Source organism: Periplaneta americana, chromosome 16 (assembly GCF_040183065.1).
Source record: "Periplaneta americana isolate PAMFEO1 chromosome 16, P.americana_PAMFEO1_priV1, whole genome shotgun sequence".
Classification (NCBI taxonomy): domain Eukaryota; kingdom Metazoa; phylum Arthropoda; class Insecta; order Blattodea; family Blattidae; genus Periplaneta; species Periplaneta americana.
Window position 1 is genome coordinate 18,619,047 of NC_091132.1, and position 15,583 is coordinate 18,634,629.

Sequence of the window (15,583 nt, forward strand, 5' to 3'; positions counted from 1 at the left end):
TTTCTGGTGGGAAAGTACAGTCTGTGTTGTCTTGAAGATTTTTTTAGATGTTAAATTATTTTGCTTATGGGCATTATTTCATAGTTCATGTATGTAATAATTGTTCATTAGCAGCACTACAAAATGTTTTTTTTAGAAACATGGGCTACAGTTTATGTCTGCATTGCGTGAAGATTCTTTTCATCAATGGAGCAAATTGAAAAGTAAAGGTTTAGGAGTTGTTTTCTATTCTCACTGGAAGAAAGGTAATTCGTGGATCTCAACAAAAAAGGGACTTTCGAGCAGTCAGTGGACGCAAGCCATTAAGATGAACTGTAATACAATACCTGTACGTACTCTCCCTGGTAGAACTCTTGACTCAACCTGTTGCAGAAGATGCGACGAGCAAAAAATGCTTCCTCACGTCTTGGGTTTCTGCCATCATGGAGAATTGCTCCAAATCGACAGACATAATAGGTTTATGAGGAGGTTGGTTGCGTCTCTTCTGATGGCTCTACTAGACGTGCTGATATCATCATAATTGATCGGCAGAAGGATAAGGGTGTCATTCTTGATCCCACAATCCGTTTCAAGATGCACGAGCAACAGCCACAAGAGGTGTGTCGTGAAAAACAAGTCATATATGAGCCTTGTCATAATCTTGGAGCACAATACCGCATCACACATTGGACAGTTTTTGGGCTCAGTTTGGTGCCCGTGGCACGATCCCACGAGAAACTTTAAATCAACTTAAACAATTTTAAATTTCTGATGCAACGATTGATGCCATAGGATCTCATGTGTTAAAATCATCCTTAGCTATAATTAGTAATCATTTGTACCCAACAAACTTTTATTGTAAATGATTTCCTATGTTTTCATATCATTTATCTTAATGTTTTCTTTTTCCTTTCAAATTGTCACACAATTGGTTTTCATGATTATTCTTTATGAATTGATTAGTAGGCCGATCTATTTGAACCCTTATTTAGGGTGCCTTTTTTATTAAATTAAAAACGTTACTGATGTTAGTGGCTTGCACGTGTCTTTTTCTATATGCCCAGAATGCCATTCATAGTTGTATAAAATAGGTAGCCTATTTGCATGAATGTCAATGTCTAATACTCACTAATGTCATGTTTTGTATTTTAAACCAGAGTCGCCGTACCAACATCAAATAAAAAGCACTCCCACATTGAATCTCATAAACATCCAGGGAACACAGAAAGAAGAGTGGAGTCCTAGTGTATACTGTGGCATGGCAACACCACCACCCCAGGAATCTGTTCCTACCTCGATACCACAGACTCCAAATTCACAGGTATATTTTTATTGTGCTGTAACCTAGTTATTATTATTATTATTATTATCATCATCATCATCATCATCATCATCATTATTATTATTATTATTATTATTATTATTATTATCATTATCATCATCATCAATAGTGTTGCCGACTGTCAATTTCTTCAGGGTGACATTATTTCAATTACCAATTGGTCAGTTGATAACGGGATGATGATTAATGAATCCAAAACTTACGTAATATCATTTTCAAGGAATACCTCTACACTAAAATATAACTATCATCTAAAAAATGCAATAATTAATAGAAAAGATTGTAGTAGAGACCTTAGAGTATTAATTGACAATAAATTATATTTTCACAACCACATTGATTATATTTATAATCATGCAATAAGAATGTTAGGATTAATTCGGTCAATTACTAATCCTTTTTCAACACCTGACTCTCTTTTAATATTATACTATACATTAGTGAGATCGAAACTCTAATATGCATCTGTAGTTTGGAACTCTATTACTAGTTCTGATTCGGCTAAACTGGAAAATATTCAAAGGAAATTTATTTCATTATGTTTGTACAGATTCCTGCCTAATAACTCCGGGTATAACTATGATAAAAAAGCGAGCACTTTAAATGTCGAAGCCTGTATGCCAGACGTCATGATCTCGATTACTTATTCTTATGTAAGGTCCTTAAAGGTGACATTAATTGTCAGCCTTCGTATTCCTATGAAGGACATGAGACATCACAAACTCTTCTATATTAGAAATTCTAAATCTTCCTCGCCGGTCTCCAGATGTATTAAACATGCTAACTTACATGTAGGCGATTTCGATCCATTCAATGTATAGAAGTATTAGAATATGGCAATGTCTTTGCTAATATTATTTGCATAACCCTATATTAATTGGTAGTAAGAATCAACTCCTTGCCCTAATAATTTATTGTTTTAATTCTTGTAAATTAATTATTGTAATTTAATTTGTACCATAGTTGTTCATTTTAATGTATTAATTGTATCACTGTGCTGGACATTTATTGGCCAATGGCTGTTGTCCAGCATATAAATATCAATAAATAAATTATTATTATTATTATTATTATTATTATTATTATTATTATTATTATTATTTTCTATGAGTTTTCAGTGGCTGAGGGCATAACCCAACCACCTAGCATATCACTTATTCGTACTCAGGAACTTTCTGAGAATATGTGCTGTATTTGAAAGGCTTACTCTGTGCTTCAGAGAAATCCTTCATTGACATTGCAGATGTTTGATTTCATTTCATTTTCATTTATTGTATTCCATAGATATAGGGATATCTTATGCGAAGTTTTACCGCTAGATGGCAGGAGCATTCCATGCGGCACAACTTGTTGTAGGGCTATATTATGTCATATACTACAGTTGATTGCGTTCTCCCGCTTGTTTTCTGTGCATGTCAAAATTATATTTATAATTATTTTGTATAACCTAGTATAATTTAATATAATTCAGTATTTTCTAAACTCATATTTTAATTCAATTTACCGTAAATAATAGCGTAAACTTTTATAATACTGAGCGATTCGCCTTAAGAGATGGTTGGGGAAATCTCCAGTATAACTTTGAGAACGAGGTGTATGAATACAATAAATAAATAAAAATAAGAACTTTGTCGACGGTGAATATTGCCTCTTTAATCATTAGTATTGTAAGTACCATACACTAAAAACAGGATATGCAGCCACCAATGTGTTTTTTTTTAATAGGGAAGGGACTATCGAGATCGAATTCCTCGTATTTTTTTCTCTAGTTGCAGAAAGATCAAATGCAATGTTTGATAGGATGATATAATATGATCGCAGTAGTATCACGATTATTCGTGTGTTTTGTAGGTTAAGGACATGCAGTTTTGAATACTATGTAGGATAAAAAAGGTAAAGGTAAAGGTATCCCCGTAACATGCCATGAAGGCACTTGGGGGGCATGGAGGTAGAGCCCCATACTATGTAGGATGGTGTTGAAAATTTGAAGTAAAAACACGGTTTTAATAATTAGTCTACAGCACATTAAAAACATTATTCACGAAATGGATTTCACTATGCATCGTCCTGGATAATAAACATCCCAGTTAATCGAGAGTTTACTGCAGGCGTAAACTTCAGAGACTCCTATATAATAGGCCTATAGTGTGCTGTCGAGGTTGCACATGATTGTATTAATTTTTCTTTTCCCTCTTCCAAAATTGAACTGTAGCCAGCAGTTCCTTACTTGAAGTAGTTATTTTTGTTTAATTTTCGAGGCGCAATTTAATTAGTTAAATTTTTTTAAGGTTTAAAGCATGTATTCAGAATATTTTGGGATCTGAATGAAGACAAAAGGCTTTCCCTGGTTTTCACAACATTTTGAGTTGTTTTTAAGAGTATTTAATGCACTAATACACTACGAAAATCCTCACTGTTTATATACCGGAAAACAAATGCACACGCAAAGCGCATCCCTCAAAGTACACGTGCGCTATCTGTTGGTGCTAGTTCAGGATATCCCTATTACATCAGCATGGAACCTTTAAGATGTGGATCAAATCAAGAGTTTTTTGGCGAGATGAGGTGATTGCAGATTTTGTGCTTCTTGATCAATCTCGGAAATTACTATTATTATTTACTCAGTTTTCAAGTAATACAGGTCTAAGAGTCATGAGCAAATTCTTGGTCGTTTCTTGTTTTTATTCTATGTTTTTCTTTAGCATGTTTTCATCAATAGGAATAGCTATATCAGTTATGTCAGCTCTTCTATTTTGAAGCTTAATAATCAAAATAATCTGGGTATTTGCAACAGTTCTGTATGTAATGATTGCTTCATTTCAATAAATTCTTTGTCCCTTTTTCTACTTTTGGTACTGATTTTATAAATTTTCTTGATTTTCAAGAGTTACATCGTGAGTTCTTCCTTGCCTCATCAAGAAGGTACGTCTCCTCCAGAAGCAGCTATTGAAGCCACCCCAGAAACAACACCTATAAAAGTAAGTGCATAATGTATTGTTAAAACGTTAGTTATAGTAAAAGTTCTTATCTCATTTACATGAAACAACATTCACTATGATGGAAACTTTTCAAAATAAACTTCAATGAATTGTGTAGATCAAATTTGTATGTATAAATAAGGTAATTAATGCATTTATGTGTATCTGTCATAAGTTCAATTTTTTGTAACTCTTCTCATTTCATTTTTTGGAACAACTGGATAATACCCACAGCAGAGCAATGTCGATAGTCGACGTTACTTGCTGGCCACTAGTCACCAGGCCGTACCGAGCCGTGCCAAACAAAACACAATCGAAATGGTGGTAGTAAAATTCGCGACTATATTCTTAAATAATTCACTGCATTAGTCAAGTGCAAGACTTCTGGCTTCTGTTGCATTCAAACAATTATAAAATACGATAATTTGGTCCAGGGAGCATCCGTTTTTGATGCAAAGATAATTTGTTTGGCTTGTTTCTTAAATAAAATTACGAAATGGCGTTCCTGTGCTTAACATTTAATAAAAAAAGAAATATAGCAAAACTGTTTTGTCTCGAGACTCTCATCTAAGTCACATAATAGGTCACGTAATCTACTTCAATATATTTGCGCAAATATATCTTGTAGCTAACAGTGGTGCTATCTCTCAGTAATGTTCAGAACGAAGGAGGTAGAGAGAGAAAAGAAACAAATTTCTCCCTCCAACGACGCCACACACCAACATCGTGTTCTTATGTTGGCAAGATTGTGTATTTACTTAAATTTGGTGCTAAACGTAACAGCACGGTTCAAAGATACTGTGGGAATTCTCCAGTTTAGCGCATTTTTTTATGTGATTTTATTCATAATTCTATATTTTATATATATGCATTCTTACAAGTTGCTGTTGAAACTAGCGTATATTGTGTGTGATAGTAACTTGAATAAATCTAATCTAATTGTTCTGAATAATGATGCTGGTCATCTTACTATATTTCACAGATATGTGGTGGAAAGTTACCAAATGTTTCCATTGTTATTTCTTATTATTTTCAGATAATATGTATTTATTCTTAAATTCAATTTATAAACTTTATAGGTGATATATAGGGTGCAAAATATTAGACTGACAAACATAATGAGGTAATGACAACCTGGCAACCTGAATTCTTGTTAGTGTCATTTGATTGTAAGATGAAAGCACAGTTTATTTTCTGTAATTTCCTAAATTTAATCAGCAAGGATAATTTCTGTTCTCTCTTGAAGGGTATAGGTATACATTATTTTAAAATAATTTAATACACAACTATTACATGAAATGCTCAGTAAGTCTTTGTAGCTTTATTCTCTTCAGCTCTAATCAACAATAACAACAAAACAACAATCCAGGTTGCCAGGTGACGATAGAAAACAAAAGATGCGAAAACGAATGATATATATAAACAATAATTGGATACTCTTTCAAATTTAATTTATCACAAGATAGGGGCGCCATTTGAAATTTCAAGGTGAGGAAGCCTGGAGGTGATGAAATGAAACCTAATATGCAATTAAGACTGGTTTTGAACTTCCCCCTCAATATCTAAATTGACGTGTTTTTTGTTTAATTAAATTCAATTTAAATTATATAGTTATTTAGACTGGGAAGTTTTGAAATGAAAGGCTTGTATAGACAAAATCAAAGCTGCAGAAAGAATGCGTTTCATAAATTATTTTGTTAGCAAAATTTCTCTGATTGTTTGATGTATATTTTTCAAAGCAGGCAGTACAACAGAATTTGGCGAGTTTAAGGACTCAAGCTTGGAAGTTAGAATTGTTCATCAGGCAAAATATTCGTATGATGAAAGAGTGATGGAACGGAGAAAAATTCTCTCCGGCGCCGGGATTTGAACCCGGGTTTTCAGCTCTACGTGCTGATGCTTTATCCACTAAGCCACGCCGGATACAATCCCGACGCCGTTTAGAATCGTCTCAGATTAAGCTCCATCTCTCGGGTTCCCTCTGGTGGCCGCCCTCTGCACTACGTCATAGGTGTCTATGAACGCAGGACCGAAGTCCATACATGTGTTGAGGTGCACTCAGATGAGTGACTAATTGGCCGGGATCCGACGGTATGGGCGCCGTCTTAAATCACAAAGTGATTTATTACGCATATCATATATATTTTTTGATGTACCGAAGTACATATGATATTTCCATGCAGATATTCTGCGTCATTACATGATGAAAGAGTGATGGAACGGAGAAAAATTCTTTCCAGCGCCGGGATTTGAACCCGGGTTTTCAGCTCTACGTGCTGATGCTTTATCCAGTAAGCCACGCCGTTCCATCACTCTTTCATCATGTAATGACGCAGAATATCTGCATGGAAATATCATATGTACTTCGGTACATCAAAATATATATATAAAATATTCGTAGGTAGAATCATTTTAGGGTGCACTGCAACAAATCCAAGGCTTATAAAACTGAGATTTCAGTAATTTTTTTCCTCGTTAAGTTTCCGGCATTGATAAGTAACTACAGTGACTTAGCCTTTCAGTGTTGTGTTGTTCCTTCCCTTCTTTTCTGCCCATTTCCACAATTCCTTTCTGTTTATGGTAGCTAACAGGAACAGCAATCTTGGAATTGTTTTAATCTGATTGTGCAGTTAATTTAATAATTCGCTATTCTAAAGGAATGACGTAAGTGCTACATTAGTTTAATCTGGAATGTTTTTCAGGAAAAAAAAAGAAAATAATATCTATAAATAATCGTTTTAAAGATTGAAAAAATTTGTTATTACAATCGAAATGAAGAAACATGTTATTAATTTTTGGTTAATTTTAAATAGTACTAGTTCTTAATATTCACCCCAATTTTGCAGTTGTGTCATTCTTCAGGAACAGTGAATTGTTGTTAACTAATGCTAAAGTTCTGGCAATAAAGCCATTAACTCTCTTGCTCTCCAATATAGGAGCAATCATTTTAATGTAGGCACCATATTTTATGATATGGTGGTTATATCACCTACATGTAACTCTCAAACTGTTTGGAGGAACCTGCCATTGGTTAGCAAGTTCATATGACCTAGCCAGGTGGATTGTCAGACAGTTTCACTGACCATATCACCTCTTTACCATTTAGGGGACGTTTATGTCAGGTCATCATGGTGAAATGGCATTTTCTCCATTTTTGATGGAACAGTTATACTTCTGTGACTCAGTCACCAGAGTATCGTTTGTTAAAAACGGGTTGCACCACGAGATGGGACTTGAGTAGGAGAGGTTATGGAACGCAATTCACTACTCCTGTAAAATGCGAAACTGATGTCATTTTATTAATATAAACATCAAGTTGCTTTATATATTATGTTCACAACAGTTCCTGTAAATATCTAAATTTTAATTTTGTAGTATATGTCATCCAGGATATTTTTCAGCTCTTCTGAAATCAGTGGTATAAAATTATGAAAGCATGTCTAAGAATTTAGATTTAGTTAATTGGTACTTATCTTAAGGTACGGTCACACGTCGCTACTTTTGCTGCACAACTTTTATACTGCAGCTTCAAAAGTTGCGTGTCGTGTTCGCACGTAAGCCAAAAGTAGCGCGCTGCACACTACTTTTCATGCTGCGCAACCCGAGTGCAGCAAAAGTTGCAACTGGAGGTTGCGAGTCTGTTCACACACAAGGCGCTACTTTTGCAGTCGCAGTAATGCTGCAGGTTTCCATCTCCGTGTTGACTTCTCAATATACATTTTGTGGTTATGTTCACATTATTAATAAACACATGCGAAAGCTTATTTATCAATTATTTGCTTTTCTGTCCTAACTAGTATTCAGAAATTGGCATTATTTTTACTATAAAGCTTTTAAAAACGCCTATATAGTTAAATGATAACAACAGCATATTCACGTAATCAATGTTGGCAACCTTCCTGTTTGAAACTACGTTACAGAAAATTAAAAAAATGAATTATATCGTCAGCAAATATGCTCAGACTGTGTTGTGCATTTAATAACTGTTACAAATAATTTATTTTCATCACATCTAACATTAAAATACATCCAAACAATAAAAGTATCATTGGCACATTTGGGTGGTAACACTGGTTGCAACCGCAGCAAAAGTTTCAACAAATCTGATATCAAAAATGCTGCGGCTGCAACCCTGAGAACCCTGTTCAGATGTCGCTACTTTTAAGCTGCGCGCAGCATGAAAAAGTAGCAAGCAGCAGGTTTGGCAGCCGCTACTTTTCAGGTTGCACCGTTGTTCACACATCGCAGTACAAGAGTTGCGTAGTTTTTTGTACTGCATTGCTGCAAAAATAGCGACGTGAGACCGTACCTTTAGTTATCTTACATAGCTATTTCATCGAAGAATCTACAGCTATTATTTATACAGTAATGAAGACAAAATAAATGTTGTAATTAAGAAAGGTATTTCATTGACGAAATGACTTACATGTAACAGTTAATGTGTTCTAGTAAAGTTATGCCACTGGCATTTGTGGGAAGTTCACAGTTCTGACTGAAACATAATATATTGTGAACATTCCTGAATTATCTTCGTGTTCAACCACTAATTACTTTAATTGGTGTATTTCACTCATGCTAATTAGGTTTCACATAGTGGTAGCATTGTTAAGCCAGAGAGTGAGTATGTCACTGATTCCTCTTCCCCTTAGAAGTAAATACAGTCGAACCTCTATACAACAATTTTCTGAGGACTAGAAAAAATTGTGTCATTTTATTGGGGTTGTTCTTGTATTCACATTTCTGTATTCGGGTCAGCATTTTCTTACTTACACTGTTTACATCTTAAAGCACAGACAAATCGTGACCTTAACATCTGCTCTTAACTATGTCTTTCATGCCCTTTCACTTTCTCCTCCTCCTCCTCCTCCTCCTCCTAATTTATCATACTTTATTAAACTATTTCACTTCTCTTATTCTTAGCTACATTAATAGCTATTTATACTAATTTTCTCATTCAACTTCACTCTCACCTTCTCATAATTAAATAATTTCCCTTGTACATAACATAAATACCTTTAAACTTATTAACTGTAGAAGACTAACCCTTGTTCACTATTTCAGAAAAAAACAACCTATTATTAAATTCACCGTCAAAACAGTTTTAACACAATCACATTAGTGTTTGTACTCTAGAACATTGGTTTCACTTGATTTATAACTTGGTCTTAAACAAAACAATTCCATAACCTTGACAAAGTGAATCCATTCATATCCATTTTTACATTATATAACTAACTTTGCTATTATTACACCATTTTTTTGAGGTTATATACTGTTTTTCCTGCCCTACTGCCCCCTCGTTTCACACTACTAACTCAATTAAACCTCTCTAAACTTCCCCTTTCCTCACTGTCTTCTTTCGTTGATTCACCATTATTCTCTCCCTCGTCCTTCCTTTCAACTCCAAGTTCTCCACCTCTGTTACCATCTGATACTTTGCTTATTTCTTCACTTTTCTGCAACTTCGCACTTCTGACTTGGCCTTGGGTTGACGTCATTGCTGGTCATCTCCTGATGACGTCGTTGCCACTGTTGCCTAAAAGAGAATATAGTAGAGATAAGTATAAAATAACATTACATAGGTACTATGAAATAACATTTACCCACCATTTGATTACCCTACTTGAATCTTCTTCTCCAGCTACCACTTTCATGAAAGTAATCCCGTGTTTGTCTCTAAAACATTGTAGTCAACTGTTGCTTGCTGTGAAGTTCAAATCATCAGGTACACTGGCAAAATTAAGCACTTTTTGACGCACAACAGTACCTGTTAGCTACCCTCATTTCATTAAACTACTACGAGGCAGAAATGTCAACTCTTCTACTGCTGCAATTTTTAAACACTTATATTCAGGATTCATTTTCCCACTTGAGACACTGTCCTCTATTTCCTTATATTTCTTTATAAATATTGCGAATGTTGACTGCACAAACCCATTTTTAGCCACTTCAGTCTGCTTCATTCCCCTGTCTAAATCACTAAATGCAGTTAATTTAGTCTCCAAACTGACTTGTTTTCGTGTTACACCTGCCACCATTCACAAACTAATACTAATATGTGAAAGATGCCATTGGCAGGAACCATAAAGGTAAATCCTGAATTCTTGTTAAGGATCACGTGCTTTTGAAGCAGGGAGAGTTCTTTTGCAACACACTGCTTGCACAGCATGCCAAGATCAGTTAATAAAAGTATGAAAGAGGGTAGACGAAATAACGGGAAACATCTTTAAGAGGGCAATGTAGAGTGAAATTTGAAATATTGGACAAGAAAACCAAGTAAATTAAAAAATAGTAATATGCGTTACAAGAGCGGTATGTTGATGTTTTCATGTTCGAGGAAAAGATTGAAAAAGCGAAACGTAGTTGAGCTTTTTTAATTTCCGAGAACATGAAAAGAAACATACCGCTCGTGTATCGTACATTATTTTGTGCGAAGATCGTTTATTACCTACCTGAAAGAGGAATTTCTAATTAGTTGGAATGAAATCTCCATCTTGGTTTCTGCTCAATGACGGCAACTTTTAAAAACAAAAATATCTATCTTCAAATTGTTGCTATAAAATGTTTGCTGTGTTTACTATATTCCAGCAGGCCGTGATATACTTCTGTCTTTTTTTTTCCCCCAGTCTATAAATGCGAACTTAAAACAAACGGTAAGGTTATGTAATGATTTATTTTTCATTTTAATATTTTAACAATATTATTTATATAACATCGGCATCTGGAATCTTGTTGATTTTTTCACGGCTTCCTTAATGTTACTTGCATTACAAATGCAGTAACTTTTGTGGTGTTGTAGAGTTTACTTAATTTTTGCAAATATTTAAAAACAATAATTAACAGTGCAATTTAGGTGAAATTGCAGTGGTAAGTTTCCAATTTATAATTATTACTATGTTAAACGTCTCTAAAAATAATATGTTAAAAGCCTAAAGCAGTAAAATGAATATGGCGCTTAAGCAGTAAGAAGAGGGAAATTGTTATGTGTGTTACGTTGGGAATACTGAATGTGGTATTTCACACTTACCGCGTATTGGTTTTGTGCGGAAAGCAAGCAAATACACACGATCTCGCACAAAAGTTATTACAGTATACTTTGCCTTTGTTGTTCCACCAGAATTAAAAAAATTTGGCATCATTGTAATGATGGATAAGACATATTTAAAATGTAGGAAATACCCAGGGACTGAAAAAATTTATCGTTGAAACAGGTTTAGCATTATATCAGTTTTTGTTGTATAGGGGTTCGGCTTTACCGACTGCTACAGATTATTTCACTTAGTCATGAAAGTAAATAGTGGCTTAATATAGTGGTGATGATTTTGCCACTAACTTTTGCTTATCTGCTTATGACTTTGTTAGTTGAATGTCTTAGTGAGATTTCTAGTGTAATTATAAAAAGAGATTTTTACTTTTGCTTAGAATAGGTTACTGTTGTGACATTTTGTTACAGAACAATTTTTATGAGTAGTGCAAATAGGAATTTAGTTGTGATGATATTGTTTCAGTTGGCATTTTCTGCTGTAGACATGTATGTGCATGATTTACCTTCTAGAGGTATTTCTTGTTGTTGACAGTGTGTGAACTCAACATAAAAACTGTGCTGAGTGGTATTTTTATATAGCTGTGTTTTCCTGAAGGATATGAGGCACTTGGGAAGGCAACCTCCGGTAAATTCAAGCGTGGCCCGAGCTCTCGGCTCGTTCAGTGGCAGTAAGTGGACGGGAGTAACGTCTGGCAGTTCTACTCCCACCCAGTCTCAACCCTCGTCCCCAATGAAAAAGGAACCATCACCTTTCCGGTTCCCTCCAGAAGGCAGCAGTAATTCTTCTAAGTCAGCATTCGATCAACCCCGTCGTGATTCTATACCGTCAGCTTTTGAACGCCGCGACTCTTTGTTCTCGCAGAAAATACAAAGAGTTCATCAGGATCGAATTCAGGTTATTAATTCTGTTACTTTGAAATTGTTGCTTTCTTTGTCGCTCTTGTCAAGATATTTTCGTAATTATTATTCTTCTATATCTCATCTTTAGAGGGCTGAGTAGATTTATCCCTTCTTAGAAATTACTACTCTTCCTCATCTCTCTAGCATGCATACAACACTTCGTACTGCTACAGAAAGACATCACTCTATCATAAACTTCTACCTACTCAATGTTAATGCTTTCCATGTTGCTCAATAATTACTAAACTTGATTCAACTTTCTTTATTCGCGTGATTATATTGTACTCGCGCATATCTAAGCATTGACTTGTTCTCAGTGGTCTGATTGTTAATATGTTTACCATTGGATCTAAGATTCACAGATTCAAACCCTGCCATAGGTCAAGAAATTCTTATTATGTCTTCCTTTGGAAGGGAAGTGAAGCTGGGGAATTGGTTTCATAGAGCTATGAAACGTAAAAACAGCTTGTTTCTGAATTACAAGGTTCTAGGTAAAATTTAGAGGTAATTCTATCTAATATCTGAATTAAACTCTATGGGTAATACAGTGGAGCCCATATTGGTGTCCTAAGTATACTAGTATTGTTCCACCCTCTTTGAAAGTAGTTCATCTAAGTTTTGAAATAATAAACAGGGTGTGGAAAAATTTGATTGACAAATAGTTTGAGCATCCGCAGAAAAATACTGTATTTACTCGAATACATTCCCACACTGTGGCGTCGTGGTCTAAGGCATCCCGCCTAGGACTCGCGTTACGGAATGCGCGCTGGTTCGATTCCTCATAGGGGAAGAAATTTTCTCATGAAATTTTTGGCCAGTGTATGGGACCGGTGCCCACCCAGCATCGTGATGCACTTGGGGAGCTACGATAGGTAGCGAAATCCGGTTGCAAATACCTGCTATAACGACTGGGGGGATCATCGTGCTAACCACACGATACCTCCATCCTGGTTGGATGATTATCCACCTCTGCTGCGGCATGTGGGCGTGAGGCCAGCAGCCGGCTGGTCGGTGTAGGCCCTTCACGGGCTGTAGCGCCACGGATTATTATTACTATTATTACTCGAATACAAGACGAGGTTTTGATGTAGAACTATATCTTTTCTTCTCACTAGGTATGAGGTGATAACTTGGGAAATGATCGTCACATAAAAATTCATCCCCTCTTTGTTCTCCTTGTATTCTGTTTGTTCTTCTTGCATCTCCCTTGCTAAGACAAGTAATGTCAGTGATGTGATTTTAATTTGAGATTTAATTCACTTGCCATCAGTTATAGATTCTGCCTATTATCCAGATAATATAACCTGAATATTTTCATCTGTTTCTGTGAATTAAGAGAGAAAGATGAGAAATATTTTATTCAAGCATTAAACATTCTGTTGGAAAGCTGACAGTGTTAATTTATAAAGTCTTATCCAGTATGCTCTGCTGTAAGAACATTTTGTTACACATGGGTAACTTTAAAACAAAATCTTTGTTTAGAAATGGAAAGAGAGAATTTGTTAAAATTTCGAACTACAACATATGTGCTTTTGTTATATGCTTTATTTCAGTATAGTCTGCTTGAAATGAAGCCCCATGTGACAGTATAGGTACTGAACAGCACTATCTGTAAATTGATTGAAATTTCATAGTTTAGATTTTTTCCCGTACAGATGGTTGTATGGGTTTGAAGGCCATTCTCTGAAACTAATTAGTATATGACTTTACATAGGCCACCTTCAAAACACTAAATTTTTTTATGTGACATAGAATATTAATCGCCACAAAAAACTCTCTTAAATTGCTCAGTATACATAAGTTTCAACGGTTCTATAGACCTTCAAATTGTTAACTGTCAATAGGAACATGTACACTGTGGGGGAAATTTTCTTCATTATTTTAGCCAATTTCTTCGTTACTTCGATATATCTACTGGATTTTTTTTTTTCAGTTTACTGTAAAATTCAAAGTTTTAAACTAGTAAGTTCTTTGGCCTGGATTAAATGGATCTATTTTATTTATTTATTCTGGCATGTTTCTATTTTTTGTTGCTAGGTCGAAGTTTCATGTCATATTTCAATTGTTCCTAGTTCTTGTAGCATTTAATCACCTACTCTTGCATGGAGTTTAATTTTAGACCTGTCTGCATTGGTAGATGATTAGAAAATGTTAGAATGCATTTTCCTTAGTACATACTTAACAGAGTAGTTTGTGTGTTGTGTTTCTGATTACTAACACTTTGTAAAGTTCTCAAAGATGGGATGCTGCACTAAGAACAGTGTTGTTGTGTTGGTGTTAAGCCTGCTTACTTCCTAACGTCATGCATTTTTAATGTAGGTACATGTGCACTAGTATTAGTTGCAAAAATTGAATTTGTAATCGTGCATTTTTATTTATAAATAGGAGATATTTATGACTTAATGATTATTATATTTCAGGAATGTGATTTTTGAACTAGTTTTTTACAGGTATTGTAGCTGTTTTTCTTACCTTAGATATTATTTGAGTGAGATTGATGAATGAATGAATGAAAATGAATGAATGAATGAATGAATGAATAAGTGAATAAAATAAGTAAATAAATAGATTAATTAATAAAATTAGTGTAAACTATAATATAGATTAGATTAGCTTAGAGTGGATTATGTTAGATTTGATTAGATTAAATTGAATTGGAATAGAATAGAATTGAATTTAAAATTGAAATTAAATTGCATTAGAATAGATTAGAATTAAGGAGACTAGAATTAAATAAAGTGAAATAATATAATATAGAGAGAAAATAAATTTAATTAAAATAAAATGACTTGAATTCAAAATCAGTTGAAATAAATTAATTGAAAATTAATTACATTAACATATTTTGAAAAAATAAAAATTTTGGCTGTTATCCTAAAATAATTAGTTCAAATTTTCTGCGTAATTTGATGTATAATTTATTGAAAAATTCCAATTATAAGTGCTTTTAATTACGTAATGCATTTTATACGTAAAAATACTTTTTTTTTTTCTTATCCAGCATCATTGTATAAAAATACAGCTGTGAAGCAATGTACGAATACTATGGCATGTTAATAAATACAATACAGTATAAACATCTCTGAAATTATTTGATAAAGAAGATTCTGATTTGGTGTGTTTTGAGCTGAATGTTTGTTTCATAAATTGGCGGCATTGTTGAAGACTAATGGCTGACTTTGTTGTGAATTTCGGAAACAAGTTTAGCTTTCTCTGTTTTTTTAAATTGTAAGTTTTCTAATGCTTATTTTGTTGTTCATTTTCTAGGAAGGTAAAAATTCATAACATACGTCCCGTTTTCTTAGACATTAAAATAGCTAGAAGCATGAAATTTTTACT

General features: G+C 34.2%; 1 protein-coding gene across 3 annotated transcripts in view; it reads left to right on the forward strand.

Annotated features, from left to right (window-relative positions):
- Nucleotides 1-15,583, forward strand: part of Tsc1 (tuberous sclerosis 1 protein hamartin) — an 83,720-nt gene that overhangs the window by 30,724 nt on the left and 37,413 nt on the right. For 2 of the 3 annotated variants that reach the window (XM_069849272.1, XM_069849274.1), the window contains 3 exons: nucleotides 1,137-1,300; nucleotides 4,207-4,299; nucleotides 11,940-12,239. In XM_069849272.1, the coding sequence (XP_069705373.1) occupies nucleotides 1,137-1,300; nucleotides 4,207-4,299; nucleotides 11,940-12,239 (557 nt within the window). The remainder of the gene's footprint in view (nucleotides 1-1,136; nucleotides 1,301-4,206; nucleotides 4,300-11,939; nucleotides 12,240-15,583) is intronic. The other variant, XM_069849273.1, reaches the window with a different exon arrangement.